The sequence below is a fragment of the Pteronotus mesoamericanus genome, unplaced genomic scaffold (genome assembly GCF_021234165.1).
Source record: "Pteronotus mesoamericanus isolate MK-2021 breed Mesoamerican mustached bat unplaced genomic scaffold, CSHL_Meso_final contig_58, whole genome shotgun sequence".
Taxonomy (NCBI): domain Eukaryota; kingdom Metazoa; phylum Chordata; class Mammalia; order Chiroptera; family Mormoopidae; genus Pteronotus; species Pteronotus mesoamericanus.
Window position 1 is genome coordinate 6,058,602 of NW_026555205.1, and position 21,360 is coordinate 6,079,961.

General features: G+C 39.3%; 1 protein-coding gene across 1 annotated transcript in view; it reads left to right on the top strand.

Moving 5' to 3' along the window:
* The first annotated feature begins 4,605 nt into the window (after positions 1 to 4,605).
* Positions 4,606 to 21,360, top strand: part of CHRDL1 (chordin like 1) — a 130,866-nt gene continuing 114,111 nt past the window's right edge. Inside the window, 3 exon segments of the mRNA XM_054580364.1 lie at positions 4,606 to 4,636; positions 4,639 to 4,756; positions 8,239 to 8,387. Of these exon segments, the coding sequence (XP_054436339.1) occupies positions 4,606 to 4,636; positions 4,639 to 4,756; positions 8,239 to 8,387 (298 nt within the window).

A 21,360-nucleotide genomic window follows, 5' to 3' on the forward strand; every position in this document is an offset into this window, starting at 1 on the left:
AGTTTAGCCTTGTTGCCGTTAGCACTTCAATGGGTGGTATTGACCCTCAGGCTGACTGGCTGTCAGGACAACTATGAGATGCTGTGTGGGGCATGGCCCCATGGAGAGGGATTTGCCCCAGCAGAGTCTGGTGCCTGCCAAGACTACTCTTTGGGGGTGCCATTGTGAAGCTAATCATGTGGTGTTTAGTGTGTTCTGAAACTGGACACTGGGTGTGGTGGTTTTGGAGCCTCTTGAGATGAGCTCCAGTGCAGACCAATGTAGTATGCTGTCTGTGACCTGTCCAGGGCTACGTGTTAGGAGCTACAAAACAATCTGTGGTTGGTTGCTGCCTCTGCTGGGAGTGACTACATGTAACAGAGGCCATGCTGTGATCTGAGGCTACTGCCAGTACCTGGCCTCAGGCAGGTCAACCTTAGGCATATAGCACCTTAAGACCTGCTGCCACCTACTGGCTGCCTGTAAGACTCAGCTGCTGAAAGAGCCTTAGGTCTGTCTTGGAGTTAAGTGAGGCAGGGTCTCATGTAATCACCAAGGTGGGGTGTGTGGTGTTTATCAGGAGAATTCAGATTCAGATCTGGTGCCAGGGCTGAGCCTGAGGCCACTCAACAGAAGCCTCAGGGTACACCAAGACCAGCTGCCACCCATATGGGGCCTTCAGAGCTTTACAGTGGGGTAGGGTCTTAGGGTGACATCAGGTGGAGCTAGTAGAATTCACCAGGCTAATGCAGATTCAGATTTGGCTATGTGTGGGGAGGGCAATGGTGGCCACCCCTCCAAATCTTATCCTAAAGCCACATAACACAGTTTCTACATGTATGTCATGTAGCCTCTGAGGTTGACCAGAGTTCTTGAAGAGTTTTTTCCTTTTTTTTTATAAAGGTTGCAACACAGGCCCAGGATGGCTGCCACCAGGAGAGCTTAGGGTTATTCATGAGTTGGGTAGGGCGAGGTCTCAGGGAGTTGTTAGGTTGAAGTGAGTGGGGTTCACTAGGTTAATGCACATTTAAACTTTTCTCTGCTGGGGTGGTGGGGTGAGAGGAAGCTCAACACAAGAAAGGTGGCACTTGTGGGCCATGTGGGAAGAGGATTCAACACAAAGACAATGACAGTCTCTGTCCAGTCTTTGCCCTGAGGCCACATACCTCAGATTCACTATTTATGTCTCTGGTAAACCAAAGCCTCCCCTCAGCCAATGTTTGTACACCAGAGCCCAGGGTGAGTGCCTTTGAGCAAGAGTTTTTATACGAGCTCTTTAAGGAGATACCTGGGTTTTCAGCAGCCTTCCATCTCACAATGACAGACAGAATCCCCTCTGATTTTCACAGCCAGATGTTATGTGAACTTCTCCCCCAGCATGGGTGCTCTGTGCTGGGAAGCCCTGTGTGTGACTGAGATCCCTTACCCCTCAGGGAGGGCTTCTGAAGCTGAGATATCTTGCCAGATCCTCAACCACCATACCTAAGTGTGGGGGCCAGACCATTTGGCATCTCTGCCCTTCCTATCGGTCTCAATGTGGCTTATTCTTTATATCCTTAGCTATAGGACTTCTGTCTACCTAGTCTTCAGATGGTATTCCCATTGATTATTTTATTATTTAACTGTAAGTTTGATGTGGTCATAAGAGGAAGTAACTATAGTGTCCACCTACTCTGCAATTTTGACCAGAAACTTTTTTAATTTAATTTAATTTTTTTTCAATTATGGTTGACATTCAATATTTTTTATGTTAGTTTTAGGTGTACAACATAGTGGTTAGACAATTATATAATTTACAAAGTGATCCTCCCTGATAAATCTACTACCCACCTGGCACCATACATAGTTATTACAATATTATTGACTATTTTTCCTATGGTGTTCTTTATTCTGAAATGACAAAATTATAGACATGGGAAACAGTTTAATAGTTGCCAGGGAATAAGAAGGGTGGAGAAAAGATAGATGAGATTGTAAAAGATTAACACTGAAATCTTTAATGTGTTGGTACTGTTCAGTATCTTGACTACAGCAGTGGCCACATAAACCTACATGTGTGATCAAATTTCGTATAGTGATAGATGCATACAGGCAAATGGGTACATGTAAAACTGGTGAAAATGGAATAGGGTAGATGGATTGTACCTATGTCAGTTTCCCATTTGTGATGTACTACAGTTATACATGATATTACCATTGAGAATGAAGGGCATTCAAGATTCTTTAAATTTTTCTTAACTGCATGTAAATCCACAATTATCTTAAAGTATAAGTTTTTAAATGAATAGGAGATCTATGTCATAATGTCCATTTAATAAATAGAGATAATAAGGCAAGGAGATAATCATCTGTTTAGTTTGAATAAGACCTAGTAGCAAGTCTAGGTTAGTACTCACTCAAATTGGAGATCCCAATTCAGAAATCAAGACTGAAACTAATACTAGGACCACTGGCATTTATACTAATGAAGAATGTTTCAGAGAATTCCAGCATCCCCCTTACACAGTTGCCAAGTGCATAAGAGATTACAAGCAAAAACTGCCCAGGTAAAAAGGGCCATTTGACCATAAATCATTTTCAACTTTTAAGCGACAAGGTTTTTGGATAGTTTGTTATGCTGTAATCAGAACACTACATTGTGTACAAGGATACTGAGTGATTGTAGCTAAATAGTTGAGTTTTGAAATCTCAGTAATTCTACTGATTTTTAAATGCCATGTTTGCCTCAGGGTAGTCTCTGACACCCATTTTCCTGAATATTCTCTAAGCATGTTGGGAATGATGACAAGTGTTGGGGGATGCACACAAAAGGAAATTGAACAACCAGTCCTTGCCCTTAAAGAACTCACAGTCTAGTGAGACAAAACATCAGTGCATTAAATGTCATGAGAACAATTATAAGGCAACAAATCAGCAAGTTCAAACTAATATACAACAGCACAAATTGAATGCATGTGGCAATGTATGGCTACCCAAGCAGCAGAATGAAGCTAGACATTTTTGGCCCTGAAGGCAACATTTCAGAAAGGGCCCCTCTTTCTTTGTTAACAGTGAAATAAACATCTCCAGCAATGCAGGGGCTAGATGGATGATCTTAACACTTTTATAGAAAGAAAAAAGGCGGTAACTTCCAGGGGAAATTATTCTTGTTTTAATTTTCCTTTGTTCTGTTTTGCTGCTTATGTGTATTTTTGGCAAGCCACAATTTCACTAAGCATCAAATTCCTCATCTGTAGGTTGGAGATAACAAACCAGGGAGTAGTGAGTTGAAAGTCAGGACATATGAATTGAATCTCAACTATATCATTTATTGGCTGTGTGGCCTTGGATACATCACCTCCTCTGCTCCCCTACCCCATCAGTTTCATTTTCTGTGGCATGAAAATGTTGAGTTGATTGATCCAGAAGGTATCCATCAACTCTGACGGTTGAAGCCACAGATAGTTCATAGTTTGAGTTTGTTGTGACAGTTTAAAAAGAAATGTTGATCTATACGAAGGTAGTCTTTAAATCATAAAATGGTATAGCGATATTAGGGATATCAATATTGTCCAGTTCCATGTCATGGAGGAAAAAAAGCCCTGCAGCTCTCCCCCAAGTTTAGGGCTTAATGTATAAATGGGTACTGTCAAAGCAGCACTTCCAGGCCTTCGAAGTTTGTGATAATTCTTTGTAAATATTGCTCACTGTATAAACGCAAGTTTGGAATAGTCTGTCTCAAGCTCACCAAGGCATTAGCAGTGTTACTGTGATTTCAGGGTTGAGTTCTTGACCAAACTCTGAATCGTAGGAACTACTAAAACACTGGAGATTATGGTGAGCCACTCAAAGTGTGCTTCAAGACTCTTAATGATCATAGAGGTCCTTTCCATGGAGCTTAGGAGCCCTCTTTGTGGGAGAAAATAGATTTCTAAGCCGTCCCCTCTCTTTCCACACACACCTATATCCACCCTACCTTTAACTACACCAAAGCTTATCACTTCATTAGCTGCAGTAGGGATGTGGGAAACTCCCCAAAATGATAAACAGCTTGGTAGGGCATAATTTGCGAGGATAGCTCATCCTGTATCCTGTGCACTAGCTAAGGACCAGACCAGGTGCATGGGTCCAGTGAGGCCATTGTGACTGAGAAGAGAGATGCAGGGTTCCAGTCAGAGGGTTGCTGGGATCTCATGGCAGGCGCGAGAGGTGGTGAACTCCTAAGTGCATCCCTCTCAGAGGAGAAGGAGGGGCCGGAGGAGATGTGCGGTCCCTTTAAGACCCCAAAGCTTGCTTAGCCAGAGGAGGGGGGGTGTGCAGTGGGGGCGCTGCGTGATGGCAAAATCGCCGGCAGAGCCTCTCACTTTCTCTCGATTTCTGAACTTTCGGGTGTGGGGAGCAAGAATAAAGACGTAGGGCCGGGGCACAGAAGGGGTGCAGACTGGAGAAGGGGTGCGGGCTGGCAGCAGCTGCACGCTTGCAGACTTCCCGCCTGCGCCTAGCGGCTGGCGGGCCAAGTGGGGAGCGGGGAGCTGGGAGCCGGCGGCGGGTGGGCGGGCAGGTGGCCCCGGGCCACTGGCTCCCGAGCCTTGGCTCTGCCCCTGGGAGCCAGGGGAACCGCTGCTCCCTCGTGGTGTGAGGGCGGTGATGTTTTTCCTCCCACCCACTTTTGGGTCCCCCCGCCCCCTCGCGCGCACTCTGGCTCTCGCCACAACCTGCAAGCCACAGACCTCGGAGCAGCGCCCCGGGGAGCTCTGAGCGCGTGCACCCGTGGAAGACCGAGGAGGCCAGTGAACAGGTCAGTGAGCAGTGCCCCGCGCCTGCTTCCCCGACTGTCCTTTACCGCCTTTGCACAGGTGGGGTATCTTATGCTGGCGTGAGCCGCTCCAGAAAAGTCCCCCTAGGGTGCCCCAATCTCTCTCGACCTGCCACCCCAACTCGCTTCAAGATCCAGATGCCAGTGGCCAGGGTAGATGTGGGGCCCACGGTGAGGGCACCGAGACACTTTGGGGACTGTGGATTCGAACTCAGCACTCTCCACTCCCTGCTCAGCTTGCGTATTTCCATGTTCTGGTACTGTAGGAAGCCAATTGGGAAGTTACCTAACGGATTCTGCAGTCTCCCTAGTTATCACTGTGCCCTGAGCCTTTTTTCTCACTTGCTGAAATGCCCTGGACCAGTGGGTGATTAATACGTGCTAAAGTTAATGAAACAGGGAAGGATGGGGGAGAGGCTTCCCTGGAGTCTGGACAGCTGCCTCATTTTTCAACCGAAACCACTGGGGTCAGAGTTTGAGAGGCTAGACTCAGGAAGCAACGCAGTATTGCCAGAGTTCAGGGCCTGGAAAGCCTGCCTTGAAGTCCCTATGGCCCTGCCACTAACTGTGAGAATAGGCAACTGAGAATTCTTTGGGCTCCAGGGTGCCTGGGGTTACTGTGGGGGATAAAATGAAATTATAACAAGGTGTGTTGCAAGCCACTGTTTGTCAGTAGTGGGTAGCAATGAAGGCACTGACTCTTAAGAGACACCCAGGGCTGGAACTGCCATTTTTCAGTGACAATCCACCACCAGTGAACTGAGCTTTTCTTGTTGTGGGGTAGAATAGGGAGAGGATATTAGCCAACGCTATCTGAGGCTGCAGTGTCTTATTATCAGAAAGAGAATTGCTACCCTGGAGGCTGTCCTACAGATGGTAGTGAATGTGAGATTACAAGGTCCGTCAAACCTCTCAGAGGATTAAAGAACCACTGTGAGGCATGAAGAACTGGCTGACATGCACTCAGCCATTAGCCTTCCTTTGAGAATGTCCCTTTGGTTCTCTTCTACCCAGGAGACCTCTTCTGAGAATGGACAGGCTCTTGACAACTTGATGGCCCAGATTGCCTTGTAAATTACAGCTAAGCAAGGAGACCTTGGGCCCTTTGCATGATGCAAATGAACAATGCAAATATTTGTTTCATAGATGCACCTTAATCTACACATTTTTTTCTTTTTTATTTTACACATTTCTTTAGATTATGACATGTTTATTTTTTCTCTTGTAAATTCCACACTCCCTCTCCCCTCCCCAGTGTTAGTTGCAAGGTTTTGTTTTCTTTGTTGTATTTTGGTTGTGGCCTGGATCCTCCCAGAGCATGTCAATGACTACATTTCTAAGTAACCTGTAAAAGAACCAGTGCAAGTTCATTGGCACAACAGCCTGTATGAAGCAGAGAGAGAGTTAATGCAGAAATAACTCCAGTTAACTGGGTCAAAGTATAATTTGAAAAATTAAGGACAGTTTGGCTCTTTACAAGTGTAAGAGTCTGCATGTTTGCTGAGCAATGCTTGCTTGTGTTTATTGCTACAGTCCCAATAAATGTCTTGCACCACCCAGCTCCCCTAAAAGAAAAAGTAAAAGAGATAAAGAGAAATTGAGCGGTGAGGAGACTTGGAGAAGGAACTCTTCTCAGTTTATGTTTCTGCACAGAATACAAAGACAGGACTTCAGGATCTTGTTATTCAGAAGTGAAGATTTATAAAGCGATTAGTTTTCTGATGTTCTCCATCACAGCCTGGGAGGCCACACATGACAGGAATACCAAAAGAGAAAAATTTCTCTATTGTCACCAACTTTTCTATTTGCTCATAACATTAGTTGGGACCCAAGAAAAGCAAAAATATTCTAAGAGCCGTTTTCTTGCCAGCATGAGTTATGAAGCAATGCTACTGTTCACCTAATCACCCAACCATTGTACAAGAAAAACAATCCTGTTGGTTCTTGCATGGGGAGGCCTGAAAAATGTGGTTTGAGAAATACCTCCTGAGATCCATATGTGATTGTGATAAATTAGATTTCAGTGATTTAAAAAATCTTTCTCTCTTGGAGGCTTGGGGAATAAGCTTATTAAAGTAGACTCAGAAAGAACCTCCCAAATGTTCATGAACATGATTCATTTCAAGGGAACCTGGTAGTTCTCAGAAGACAGAGGCATTCTAAGTAATTAAAGATAGACCACAGACTCACAGAGGGGACCAAGATCTTAGAACCCAGACCTGTGGCAGGCTAAGAATATGTCCTAGGAGAATTTAGTTCTTGTTTAAGGAGTAAGCATCAGGTAGAGAAGGCAGAATGGTACTGCAAATTCTGACTGATGGCACAAATTATTATTTATGATTAGTTATTCTTTGGCTACACATCCATAATTTGAAACAATGGGTTTTCAGTTATCCGGACAAATTCATGGCATTTAAAGTAGGAGCTGTGGTATCACACTATAGCCCAAAGACAATTCAGTTCTCCAGAATCATCATCTCGCATTCCTTCCAGCTCTTTATACTAGATATTTAGGTTGAACGCTCTGAAAAGACCAATGAGCTGAATTCCCATCCATAGTTAGCTCCAGACTGAAATGTGGTGTTCCTTGAATGTTTAAATATTTTCAAATCATCAATTGAAAGAGTTTCACAAAATCTAAAGCCTATGGAAATGACCCGTGACTAGATATGAGCTGTAGCAAACTTTCTGTGTTTGAAGGCTTGAAAGATTTAAGACTTCTACCCCTTAGACTGGAAATGTAAGTCTCATATTTTAAAGAATTGTAGTTGCTTAAATGGTCTTTTGCATGGTTGTTAATGTGAACACATTACCTATTTAATTTTGCCTAAATTCCCTGAAAAATGGCCCGTTTTAAGTTTCTATTTCACAATGTGCCTGAGCCATTCAGGTATTTAATTGCATGCATTTGCTAATTACATCTGTTTTCCAACACAAATAAGCCAAACTGAAGAGCCTTATAGATCCAATGGAAGTCACAGGAGAAACACTGGTCAATTTGTGCCTGATCCCTGAAGGATTAATAAAACAGTAGTCTTGAAGCTAAGATTAGTTAACTTTCATTTCAGAAATTGTTTGGGTCTCATGCCTATTATTTTCATCTAGTTTGCCAAGTAGATGTTTTGCAAACCCTAGTTTCCCTTCTCCCAAAGAAAATCTCTTGAGAAATCAACATTAATTCCCTTAGAAAGGAGGATTTTAAAATTTATTTTTGTTTCTCTATGACTTGCCTGTTAGGATTCAGCCTTAGCATTGGATAGGAATGCACGTTTATCAGCTTAAATTTTTCCCCATAATCTTTGCAAGACAAGAGAAGCAGGTTCTCTTTCTTACACAGGAAAATAATGCTTGCACTTATTTAAATTCTTCAAAGTTTTTATTCCCTACCAAGTTAAAAGCATAAGTGATCTCCATCACTTCCAGAGACTCTGTTTTAAGCCTTCTTTCTGCTTTCTTCCCAACAGCTTGACTACACCAGGCCCTGAAAGTTTTGAGTTGTCTTTTTCCGTGGCCAGAAAGAGAAAAAAGTGGAAAATGGGAGGAATAAAATACATCTTTACCTTGTTGCTGTTCTTTCTTTTCCTAGAAGGAAGCAAAACAGAGCAAGTAAATCGTAAGTGTCTCAAATTTAAAAAATAGGATGCTCTCTTGTAATTTCTCTGAAAATGTGGTTATAATCTGTGTTGATTGTGATGTATATCCAAATGTGGCCATGTCATTATTCCAAGAGAAGAAAGTGAATGTTACTGGTTTATACATGAGTTTATATAAGAATAAAAACTTTGAATAAGGTCAACTAAATTTGGGGCTGTTTTTCTGATTATCATATAGTTATCATCTCATAGAAAACATAACACATTAGCCTATTTTCATTTTTCTGTTTTAAACTGTTCAAATCTCATTCCATTTTATGTAACTCTAAAAATATCTGACAGATGAGCTGGATTTTCCCCCAAATTTCAGACTCTTCAACAAAAGTTTTCAGTTTATGAAAAGGAATAACACACACACACAAAAAAAAAAAGAAAAAGGAAAAGTAAATTGGGCTGTGCCTATTCCCTTATGTCAAAAAATGAAGAAGGGAAAAATTTTCACATGAACTGGATTCAGATGAAAAATCCTTTGAGGAAATTGAGATTCAGGAACTGTGAGCAAATTGGATGCCACTTATTGAAAGAAATAATTCCCCGCAAAGCCAGGGAATATTTCTAGAAAGTCAGTGATCCGTGTGATGGGTTAACATGTTGGAGAAAGCAGAATGGCAGGAAGGGGGGCTAATTAACCCTCTTTGCCGCCACATTTGGGAGATTTATGGGTAACCATTGACATCTCTGCTCTTGTTAGGAGATTTCTGCTGCCTTCGCACAGTATGAGCCTCACCTTCTTTGGGCCACATGCAGCCACCTCTTAGGTAGACAATTCCTCCAAATTTGAAAAAAAATCCATAGCTCTAGTTATCCTTTCTTGGCTGTATCAAAAGAAGCACAAAGTGGAACTGGTCCAAGAAAGGGCATTCTCTGCTCCACTGAACTTATTCATGAGAAGGAACTGTGAAAATATTCTTGGTAGAAGCGGAAGCAGCATCTGAAGCCCATCATTTAAACATTGATCTCCTTTATCAGCATAAGTTACACATATTAGTCATAAGGTTTGTTGACAGGGGGAACAGTGTCAAGACTATTCCATTGTTTTGTGTATTTCTGTACTACTATGATTTTCATAGCAAACTTAGTTTTCTTCCTGGGAGAAATGGTCATTTTGAGCAGGCTTTTAAATATGAGTGATGTATGATGATATCTAGTAGGATTGAGCCATAAGAGGAAGTTTAGCAGGGCATGATTTTAACAGGGAAGCTTGGATCAGCTTCTCCCCTTGTATTCCTCAAACAACCTTCTTCTTCCACTTGAACGTAGTCCATCAGATCTCATCTTTTCTAGAAGTCCTCCTTGATTTTAGTGGACCTTATAGAAAAGTTGTCCATCCTTTCTCAGCTCAGCCCAGCCCACTGTCAGCTGGACTTAACATCCTTTCTCTCTTAGGAAGAAACTTTCCTTATGCCCTGTTACTGATGGCATTATGGAGATATTGTGCAACTTTTAGAAGACCATCTCTTCTGAGAAGCCTTCCATATTTATGAAGACTTAAGGAATATTGTCCATGCAATATAGGTCTTAGTTGATAAACTAAAGAAAAATACTATTTGTAAACCCAAATCTATCACTTTTTAACAGTTCTTACTGCCTATGAAATTGTCCCAAGCCCTTTTGATATTCAATTGATGTCAAAATGATTATGTAACACATGGCCAAGGGCACAAGTTTTGGGCTGATGCTTGAGGCTTATAATCAAAGGATGAGGCCAAGGTCATGGTCATTCTTTGATTACTCTGTGTGGCTACACCAAAGCTAACTGTCTCAAAGACATGTGCTAACTTATCTCTACCAAAGGGTAAATTTCAAAGCATATGCCCTATATATGTTGCCTACACACACACTCACACACACACAGTCACTGTACGCACAGGACTTTATACTGCAGTTCTAACAGTGAGAAATTAGAAGCAGAGGAAATATCAGTCCACAGGGGAATGGTTACATAAATGATCCATGTAATGTGCTATCATGCAACAATTAAAAACCTGCTTATTGAAAATTTAATAGTCCTGGAAAATACTTATGTTAGCTTTTGTTATATTATAAAATTAATGATGTTTATTTTACAAAACTATATGAAAGTAACTGAGCTTTATAAAGGATGTGTATCCCACTACTCCTATCCCACTCCCCAGGCATAGCCATTACTAGTAGTTTGCTATGTGTCCTTCCAAAATCTTTTCTCTGTGTTATAACATAAACTTATATGTCTATATGTTTTTTTCTTTTACAAAAATGGGACAAATGTCTTTTTCTGTGCTTTTATTCAGCGCTGTGTCTAGGATGTCTTTCCATGTCAGAACATTGCAATTTAACAGTACCACATTCTTTCTAATGTCTTCATAGTTGCCAGTTGTATGAGTGTGCCATGATTTATTTAACCAGTCCCTATTTGTAGATATTTAGGTTGTTTTCAGTTTTCTATCTGTTACAAATCAGGTATTAATGAACACCTTTAGGTACTTAGGCAAGTAGTTGTGAAGAATTGTTAGGTCAAAGTGTATGTTTCATTTTAATTTTGTAAAGACTGTCAAATTGCCCTCCAAAACAGTTGTATCAATTTATACACCAACCATCTTTGTATAAGTGTCCATTTCTAATCCCTTCACTAAAAGTATTATTAATCTTGTATTTTAGGACAAGTTTAATAAAGAAAACCACATTTCAGTTTTGCTGCAATATTTTCCTATTATTGGAGCATTTTTTTATTTAATGATTTTGAGAGAGAGAAAGTGAGAGAGAGAAGTTTATTTGTTGTTCCACATATTTATGCATTCATTGGTTGATTATCATATGTGCCCTGACCAGGGATCAAACCCACAACCTCATTGTATCAGGGGGACGCTCTAACTAACTGAGATACTTGGCCAGGGCTGGAGCATCTTTTAAATTATGTTTAGTCCAATTACATTTTTTCATTGAATTGCCTATTTTTAAGTTGGGTTGTTTGTATTATTAGCAAAAGCTTACTTATTGTTTCATTATTTCAAATTTTGTTATTAATTCTTTGCATTTCAAATAATATTTTTGTTGTCTGCCATTGGCTTTAAACTTTAAGTTGAATTTTTTTCATACTGAATTTTATTTTTTTTTGTGTAGTAAGAGCTGTCATTGATTTCCTTTACAGCTCCTGAATTTCTTCTTATTCCTAGGAAGGTCTTTCCAATTTCATATTCTTATATATTCTTCTATTGCCTCCATAATTTAGGGCTTTGCCCATAATTCTCTATTTCACCTGAAATTCATATTCATGTATGGCATGTAATAGAGAACCAATTTTCTTTTTATCTCTGGGTAGTAGGTTCGTGAATGTTATTTTTGTTCAACTTTGTCCTTCTATGTATTCCAAAGTTTTCACAATTAGCAATAATTACTTTTACAACAGAAGAAAAACCCTTTAAAGTAAAAGAATATCTCATTTCCCATATATTATTGTCCTATTCTATGATAGATAAGAATAGGTATGACAGTGGAAGAAGGAATAAGAGTATTTTTTTAAACTAAGAAAAACCTAGAAAAACTTCAGGAAATATGTAACTGTGAGAGTAACAAACCTTCACATCTCTCCTTGTTGCCAGACACCATTTTACCAAAGGAAGCCAAGATTTTTATTTTTCACAGAATGGTTATAATATAAGCTTCTAGGTCAAGGAAGGTATGCTGCAGCTTGTTTGCTCTCCTTTTTTGGGTATCAGGGTGGAATGAAGGGGGACGCCATTATGGTTAAAGATACTCATTTAATTGGTGAAAATCTGAAGAGGTCTGGAAAAAAGGGCTGTTTTTGTGGAAAGCTGTTTCACAGAGAAATGTTGAGATGGGTGCTGCCACTTTCTAGTAGCTAATTAGTCATAGTTAGAGTTGCTCTTTCAAGAGGGAAGACAAGTTCAGGAACCCAGGAAATGCTGATGGTACAGTTCAGTGGGTGAATGAGCCATTTGTGGCTTACATAAAAGTTTGTTACTGTCCAGAATCAGCAAGGATTGAAGTCTTTAACTGGGAGACCATTTTTGTGTAACTCCATTATGCCCTGTTGTTAAAGTTCTAGTCAAAGAGGCTAGGGATCTCTTTTGAAGTTCAAAGGAGTGTAACATTTAGTGCATAATATTCATGAACATACAGGACAAATGGGCTGAAGAGGTTGTCTCTTTTGGCAGCTCTAACTTAAGTAATAAACTATTGATCAAAATGAGGTGGAAGAATGAGTTGTTAGGAATATTCAATATGTATTTTGAATGGCCCAGCCTGTGCCAACTCTGGCAGAGGTTCTAGGGAGAGGAATTGCTCATATATATCACAGAGTCCATTCTTAATTTCAAGGTGAGTTAGCTGGATCTTCCAAGGGACTTGACTCTCACCCATTTATCCCTTCAGGAGAAAAGCTTCTAAAATTCACATTTGGCAGAAAATGGGCCTCTGGATTTCTCAGGAAGGATATGCCACCAAAAGATGTAAGGGAAGGAAGAAAACACTTCGAAAATTTTCAGGCAAATGAAGCAATGCCCTATGGAGCCTACCCAGAGTCTCTTTGTGTATTGTTAAAGCCAACCAGACAGATTTGAGTTTTCTTCATGCAGATTCTCACTTCGAACTTTGAGGTGATTATTGGGTAATAGAAAGAAGCCAGTGAAAGAGTAGACCTATTCACATCTTAGAAATTAAAGTAGGTGGAAATAAAAGAAAGAATGCCTTAAAATTAGAAAGCTTAATGCTTTTCAAAGTACATTCTTAATTATTTTTTATGTTGGGGAGGCAGTGGCGTTGGGTGTGGAAGCTCTGGGGTCCACTGAGATCAAAGCCCCAGTTCTATGACTTTCTTACTTTGGGAATATCACTTAACCTCTCCAGCTTTAATTTCCTTATCAGTACAGTGGAGTAAATAGTAGATAATGACTATCAACATGGGCATTTGAAGAATAAATGAGATTGTGTATACCAAGTGCTTTGAAACACTGGCTGACACATAGTTAGTTTTTAGTAAGTGGTAGCTATTAGAGTAACTCTCATGAAAGCCAAGTGATATTAACCCCTTAATTTTTAGATGAGAAACTAGAAAACCAATAAGGTCAAATGACTTTGTACGAGGACAGACAGCAAGTCCAAGCCAGGACCAGAACTAAAACCCAGGTCTCCAGTGTTTTGTTCACTAAATCAGTTTGCTTCTAGCAATTCTCTGAGGAATCCTGTTTATTCTCTTGAATAGAAGCCTAATACTTTGCACATGGAAGCCAGTTAATAAATACATAAGAGATGATCCAAGTGAGTGTATAAAGAACTTTGTGCCCTGGCTGGTGTGGCTCAGTGGATTGAATGCTGGCCTGCGTGCCAAAGGGTCACTGGTTTGTTTCCCAATCAGGACACATGCCTGGGTTGCAGGCTGGGTCCCCAGTAGGGGGCGCATGAGAGGCAACCACACATTGATGTTTCTCTCTCTTTCTCCTTCCCTTCCCCTCTATCTAAAAATAAATAAATAAATATTTAAAAAGAAAAGAACTTTGTAACCAGAATTCCTAAGAGAGACAATTACCATATGGGAGTTAAAAGACAGAAACTACTACTAAAGTTTTTCATAAACCTAAATAACCAAGGGAAATTTGTGAGGAAGGTTAAAAATATATACTTTTATGTCTATGCTTCTTATATTTCCCTGACTTCTCAATAGGATTGGAATGTCCTCAGAGTCTAATCGAAAGAAGATTGTGCTTTAAGTTAGGAGACTTGGTCTGGTCACTTCGCTGTGTGGTATTGGTTGAGTCATTTATGTTCTCTGAACTAAAGATTCTGTAGTTATAAACTGAAAAGAGTTCCTTATTTCTGGCCTGCAAACTAAGAGATGTCAGAATAGAGGCTGCGGAGATAAACAGGGGAAGCCAAGTCCCTGACTTTAGGTACTTGTACTACACCTGGACTTTGTCTCAACATCATTGCAAAGAGTAGGTTATTCATTTAACATTTATAAGCTGTTTGCTTATAAAAATATTAGATACAAGTTGTATGTGAAGGAATAGTGGTAAGATGATGTTTTTCAAGATGAAACAAAGTAGAGGCTATCTGAAGAAAGTAGAAAGAGTAGGTATTTTTAACACCTATTTTGGTATATTACAATATTAGCACTCTAAATTTGGCTTGTGCTTCCTGGAAGGATAAAAAAAGAAACTTCAGGTTTGTGGGCAAGAGAAAATTACAATTTCATATACAGAAATCTATTTCTCACCTCCCACCTACTCAAACAGTATTGATTACAGGATGTTTGAATAAAGCACATTCTGGGTGGTGTAAGTGCACTATCTGTAACCTTGTTTTCATAGAAGAAAAAATAATTCTCTGACATTACTTTATTGACCCCCTGTAAAAGAAGAGGGCATATATTAAATTATAACTCAATAAAGGTCTTTGTACTTGTGCTAAGGAAATGTGGCCCAGGTACTTTGCCTTTACATGATCTAAGTTAATAGAAGGCTAGAACCATGGAAATATTAAACAAATAGATGTTTAATATGTCTAGTTAGAATGGATGATCAATTATCAGATGACCTAAGAAAGCTTTATATTAATATATTTTTTTCAGATTTTAAAATAGATGTTCATTATTAAACATTCAGAAGATATATAAAAATATAAGGAAAACAAGTTATTGGTAATCTCAACATGTAAGAATAACCATAATGAATTGATAATATACTTCTAGTCTTTCTGTGCTCAGCTATACATATGTATTATTTTTAAAAAATGAAGCACTGTCTTATAGCCATTTTAGTATATTATGTCAAATCACAATTGATTCTCTAAAATGCACCTGTAGTGGAGATAGATGCCATGTTGTCTGAAGTTAAACCTAGGTGTGTTTTAGACACCAGTTGCAAGGGATTCTGTTGTGAAAAGTTTAAAAGCACAACTTGAATTATTTTTTTTTCTTGAAGGTGCTTATTTTTTAAAATTGTATTTTATTGTGTATGCTATTACAGTTGACCCATATTTTTCTCCTTTGTCCCCCTCCGTTAACTATCCCCCTATTCCCTCAGGCAATCCCCGCACCATTGTCCATGTCCATGGGTCATGCATATATGTTCCTTGACTATTCTCTATGATTTACTTTACATCCCCATGCTATTCTGTAACTACCAATTTGTATTTTTTAATCCCTTCACCTTTTCACCCATCCTCTTGGACCCCCTCGCATCTGGCAACCATCAAAACACTCCCTGCATCCATGGTTGCCTCTGTGTTTGTTGTTTGCTTAGTTGGGTTTTTAGATTCAATTGTTGATAGATATGTATTTATTGCCATTTTATTATTAATATTTTTATCTTATTCTTCTGCTTTAAGAAGATTCTTTAACACTTCATATAAGATGGGTTCAGTGATGATGAACTCATTTATATTTTTCTTGTCTGGGAAACACTTTATTTGCACTTCGATTCTAAATGATAGCTTTGCGGGATAGAGCAATCTTGGCTGTAGGTCCCTGCTTTTCATGACTTTGGATATTTCTTGCCAATCCATTCTGGTCTGCAAAGTTTCTTTTGAGAAATCAGCTGACAGTCTTATTAGGGCTCCCTGGTAGGTAACTAACTGCTTTTCTCTTTCTGCTTTTAAGATTCTCTCTTTGTCTTTAACCTTTGGCATTTTAATTATGATGTGTCTTGGAGTGGGACTCTTTGGTTCCATCTTGTTTGGGATTCTCTGTGCTTCCTGGACTTCTGTGTCTATTTCCTTCACAGAGTTAAGGAAGTTTTTTTTCATTATTTTCTCAAATAGCTTTCCAATTTTTTTCTCTTTCTCTTCCCCTTCTCGTTCCCCTATGATGTGAATGTTGGAACTTGAAATTGTCTTGGAGGCTCCTTACACTATCCTCATTTTATTGGATTCTTTTTTCTTCATTCTGTTTTGATTGGTTGTTTTCGCTTCCTTATATTTTAATTTGCTGATTTGATTCTTGGCTTCATCCACTCTACTGCTCATTCCCTGTAAATCGTACTTTTTTAAAAAATATTTTTTTTTTTTATTTTTAAACAGAGGAGAAGGGGAGAGAGAGAGAGAGAGAGAGAGAGAGAGAGAGAGAGAGAGAGAGAGAGACATCAATGTGAGATTGCCACTCGCGTGCCCCGTACTGGGGACCTGGCCCGCAACCCAGGCGTGTGCCCTGATTAGGAATCAAACCAGTGACCCTTTGGTTTGCAGGCTGGCACTCAATCCACTGAGCCATACCAGCCAGGGACCCTGTAAATTGTTATTATTTTAATTAGTGTATCCTTTATTTCTGACTGGATCTTTTTATGCTGTTTATGTCTTCACTAAGTTCCTTGAGCATCCTTATAAGCAGTGTTTTGAACTCTGCATCTGATAGAATGATTTTCTCTATTTTGTTTAGTTCTTTTTCAGGACTTTGTTCTGTTTTTTCTTTTGGACCATGTTTCTCTGTCTCCTCATTTTGGCATCCTCCCTATGTTTGTTTCTATGTATTAGTTAGAGCTACTACATCTCCCAGGCTTGATAGAGTAGCTTAATATAGTAGGTGCCCTGTAGTGTTCAGTGGCACAGCCTCCCCTGTTACCCAAGCTGGGTAGTCAAGGTGCACCGACTGTGTGGGCAATTTACACCCTCCTCTTGTAGTTGAGCCTTGATTTCTCTTTGCCTGTCCAAGGTCAGCCACTGTCTGTGTTCTGTCTGGGGTCATACAGCATTAACTACAAAGCGATCTACAGATAGCTACTACTTGCGCTGGACATGGAGGTGCCCAGGAGAGGCCAAGATGTGAACCAGGCCCTGCTGCTGCTAGTGCCGAGCCTGGGGCAACTTAACAAGAAGTATGGGGCTTGCTGAAGCCAGGTGATGCTTGTTTGAAAGAATTTAGGAAAACCTGAAACTAAAGCCATTCATATGGAAAAGCCACTGAAAATAGCCTGGGTGGGCCTCAAAGTTGGATGGGGACAGGGCCTCAAAGTATCACCAGGGTAGGGCATATGGTGTGAACCAAGATGATGGAGTCTCAGATATGGTGCCCACCTTCCTCCTCTGTGGCTCTGTAAGGGGAGGGCTCAGAAAAGGAACAATGGCATCTACCAGCATTTCTGTCTAGGATAAAGCTGCTCTCAGCTCTCACCCTGATGCCAGACAATTCAGTTCCTCCTGTATGTCTCTAATGCCTTTCAAGCTGCTGCCCTTGCTCTCTGAATCCAAGTCCTTGTGTGGGCTTTTAAAAGAAACTGCTTAGGAGTCCAGCAGTTTCAGTCTTCCACAGCCTCAATCCCCACTGATTTTTACAGCCAGAAGTTACCGCTTATCTTCCTGACAAAGGAACCCTGGGCTGGGGGGCTGGTGTGAGACTGGGACCCTTGCTCCCAAAATATCCCCCCAAATTTTTATCCACCACATATAGATGTGGAACCAGCCTGTTCCATGTCCTTGACCCTTCTTCTAATATCAATGTGGTTACTTCTTTAATTCTGTAGTTGTAGAACTTCCATTCATCTCTGTTTCTTGTGGTTCTGATAATGGTTGTTTTGTAGTTTAGTTGTGATTTTGATGTGGTTGTATGAGGAGGCAAGTCGAACTTACCTACACTGCCATCTTGTCTGCAAGTCCATAACTTGAATTCTTGACCAAACATAAAGTAAACTTTTTACAGCAGAGATTTGCATAGCTGAGCTACTGATAGGAAGAACAATTTGCTTTTTTGAACAAAAGCTTTGATTTTGCCCAAAATCCTATGCCAGATGACATGTAAGGCATAATTTTAGCAAGAGATATATTCAGGTCAGATTTTAGGAGCCAAGCAGCTTTTCCATAAAAGGATCTGCCCATGATGGTATTCTAATAGTAATTTCATAGTAAAGGCTAATGAGAATATCATCAAATCCCAGTTATCCACGCTATGGGAGATAGAAAGTTGCAGTGAATTGAAATCTCATGGAAAATCTCTAATTTTCATCTTAGCCAATATGGTCACCTTGCTCAACTGTCCAACATCTTTGAAATATGGACCCTTATTTTTCCTCATTGAGTTTGCGCACCTGCTAGTAGAAAAGTAAAATCGCCACAAGGCAGGTAGTGGGATGACCATGCTGTGCACAGGCCGCTCAATGTATATTAAGTTGAATTAATTTGGGGCAAGTGACCTAACAAGTATAAGTAAGATAATTAACTACTGGATAAAGAAGAATAAGCTGTATGGCGATTTTGGCTTCTTCTTGGCTTTCTTTTTTCACTGGCTTCCTCAGCCTAGAAATGGAGTCTTAAATCTGAGGAAATTTGACTTCAACTCTAGACACCCAATTGCCAGAGAAATAGGAGACTTTATAAAACTACTCTATACCTTGTCCTTTTTCCAGTCTGCTTCAAGTTTGGTGACAGAAGTACTTTTCATTTTTTGTTGACTACTAAAGTAGGTCTTAAAAATAAATAATTAAAAAAGAATTTGTTCATTTAATTTGTACACTCATATAGTGAACAACAAAAATTCATTTCTCTTTTTCCGCCAACTGTATGTGCTATAATAAATAAATATTATTATAATGGTCACATGATGAATGATGTGTCTACAGTAATAGCTCTTATCAAAAACAGTTCATAGGAATGTTTTCTTGCTTTTAGACTGGTGATGGAGTTATTTACCTTTCAGCCTAATCCTGAGTGCTAGACAGCAATGTTGGGCAAAACATTGATGGCATAGTAGCACATCTCTGTTTTTTACTTTTTGTCATCATTGTTTCTGCTAACAGTGGCCCCTAAAGTCAGATATTGCCACTTCGAATTAGGGCTTGTTGTATCATTTGGAAAAAGCTATGAAGATGCAGGTTGAAGGTCTATCCCAAATGTTTGTTGGAATTCCACTGGGACCATGTTCTGCTCACAGATACTATTAGTTACTAATAAGTTATGCATTCTCTAGCTGGTATGCCTCAGTTATTGGCAAGTGATGATCTTACTTTTGTTGCCTTTATCTCCTAGAAGTTGATGAAGCATGATTGTTTCAATAAAATCACCTCACTTGTGCTTCTTGTGCAAGCTAATATACTGGGACTTTTGGTGTGGTTAATTATGCTGCATAACTCATTAAACTCTCCTCTGGAGATGCTGAAAAATTTTTTAAAGTTTTGATGTATAAACATGTGCTGAAATTGACTTCATCATAGTTTCTGAAAATTGACAATTGTTTAGCATACTGATGGAGAAATCAGCTATTATGCTAGCCACTCAAAATTGGACAAACATAGTAAAACATATATTAAAGATTATAGTGTTTACTTTTGTTATGCGCTTAAAAATGTCAGTGTTAGTAATTGAAGAAGCATTGTTTAACAGCAACAATCATGTACTGTTCTGTTCCTTGTCTGCCTGAATTTGCTCCTTTCAGGAGTTTGTGGATTTCTGTCTGGGGCATAATTGGCCAAATCTCATATTGCTAAAATAGTAAAACCAATATACTTGATGAAAAGCTATTATTTTTTGTATTTAGGTTAGGTTTCTATCAGAAGTTAGTGTTTAAGTAAGATATTTTCATTCTCCAAAAACATAGTTTGCAAGGTAGCCATCCAGTACTAAGGGATAAATGCCATGTGAATATTATGAAGAAAGTTCTGTTAGATTTAAAGAGAATTAAAAAGAGCTTTTATCTGGGGTAATCTATTTTCCCAACTAGATTTTAAACCCTCTGGCAGTATGGTTATTATTTTATACTTTTTCTCTGCCTTAGATACAAAAAATGCAAAATGGAGTCTGCCATCTGTACCATTTTATACGGTCTATTTGAGTAAGAACTATCTTCATTACAGGTGACATCTGAGTCTTAAAAAGGTGATCAAAGCTGTGTTCTAAAGGTAGAATGGAAATGTAAGGAGAAAATGTTGGGCAAAAATGTGTGAAAGCCCTTCATTTTCCAAGTTCTAAATGTGGATGGCTGAATCTTACAACTATGTAGCAGGAAAGGCAGAATTGTGCAATGGTGATAGTCCTTGGTTCCGAAGCAGAACTACTTATGTTTGTATCCCAGATCTGTACTTTGACTAGTCATGTCAACTTGGGCAAATTACCAAACCTCCATGTGCATCAGATTCCTCATCTGTAAAATGGGTCTGATGATGAAACCTACATTGTAAGGTTATAATCAAAGAATTTAGGGAATTCATTTATGTAAAATCTTTAGAACAGGACCTCGGTTATAGGGAGTATTCAGCAAATATTAGTTATTTTTGTTATCACCATTCTCATTTAGTTCTATGTCATTCAGAACCTGGTTCCCTGGGTGCACTTTACACTTATCATCCACCTTGTAACCTTTCAGCCAGATTTGAAGCAGGAAAATTCAGATCACTCAGTTTTCACATTTTGTCTAAAAATTCTCTTTAGAGGCTGAATTTAAGGGAAATGAAATCTATTGGCTGAAACAAGTTATTTGGATTATCTGTGCATTTCATGAATAACGGTGAATTCAGATAAATTGAAAGAATCCATTTAATATTGCATGCAAAATAACCTGCCTTAAGGGTATTTTAGAGAAGAGATAGCAACTAACTTAAAAGAGTTATATAAAGAATCCTGTATTTGTGGCATCTGTATATACTGTTCCTTTGGAAACAGACTTTCCTGCAAGTTAGAACCTCTAACAACAATTTGTTAATTTTTATTTACTTATATTTTTATTAAGTTTATATTAAATATTATTTTCTATTACTTTCAGGCATGCAGTATGGTGGTTAGACAATCATATTCTTCACAAAGTGGTGTCCCTGATATTTCAAGTACCCAACTAGCACTATATGTAGTTATTATAATATTATTGATTATATTCCCTATGCTGTACTTTACATCTGCGTGATTATTTTGTAACTACCAATCTGTACTTCCTAATCTCTTCACTTTTTTCACCCAGTTCTCCCAATCCCTTCCCTTTGACAACCATCAGGCTGTTCTCTGTGTCTATGAGTCTGTTTCTGT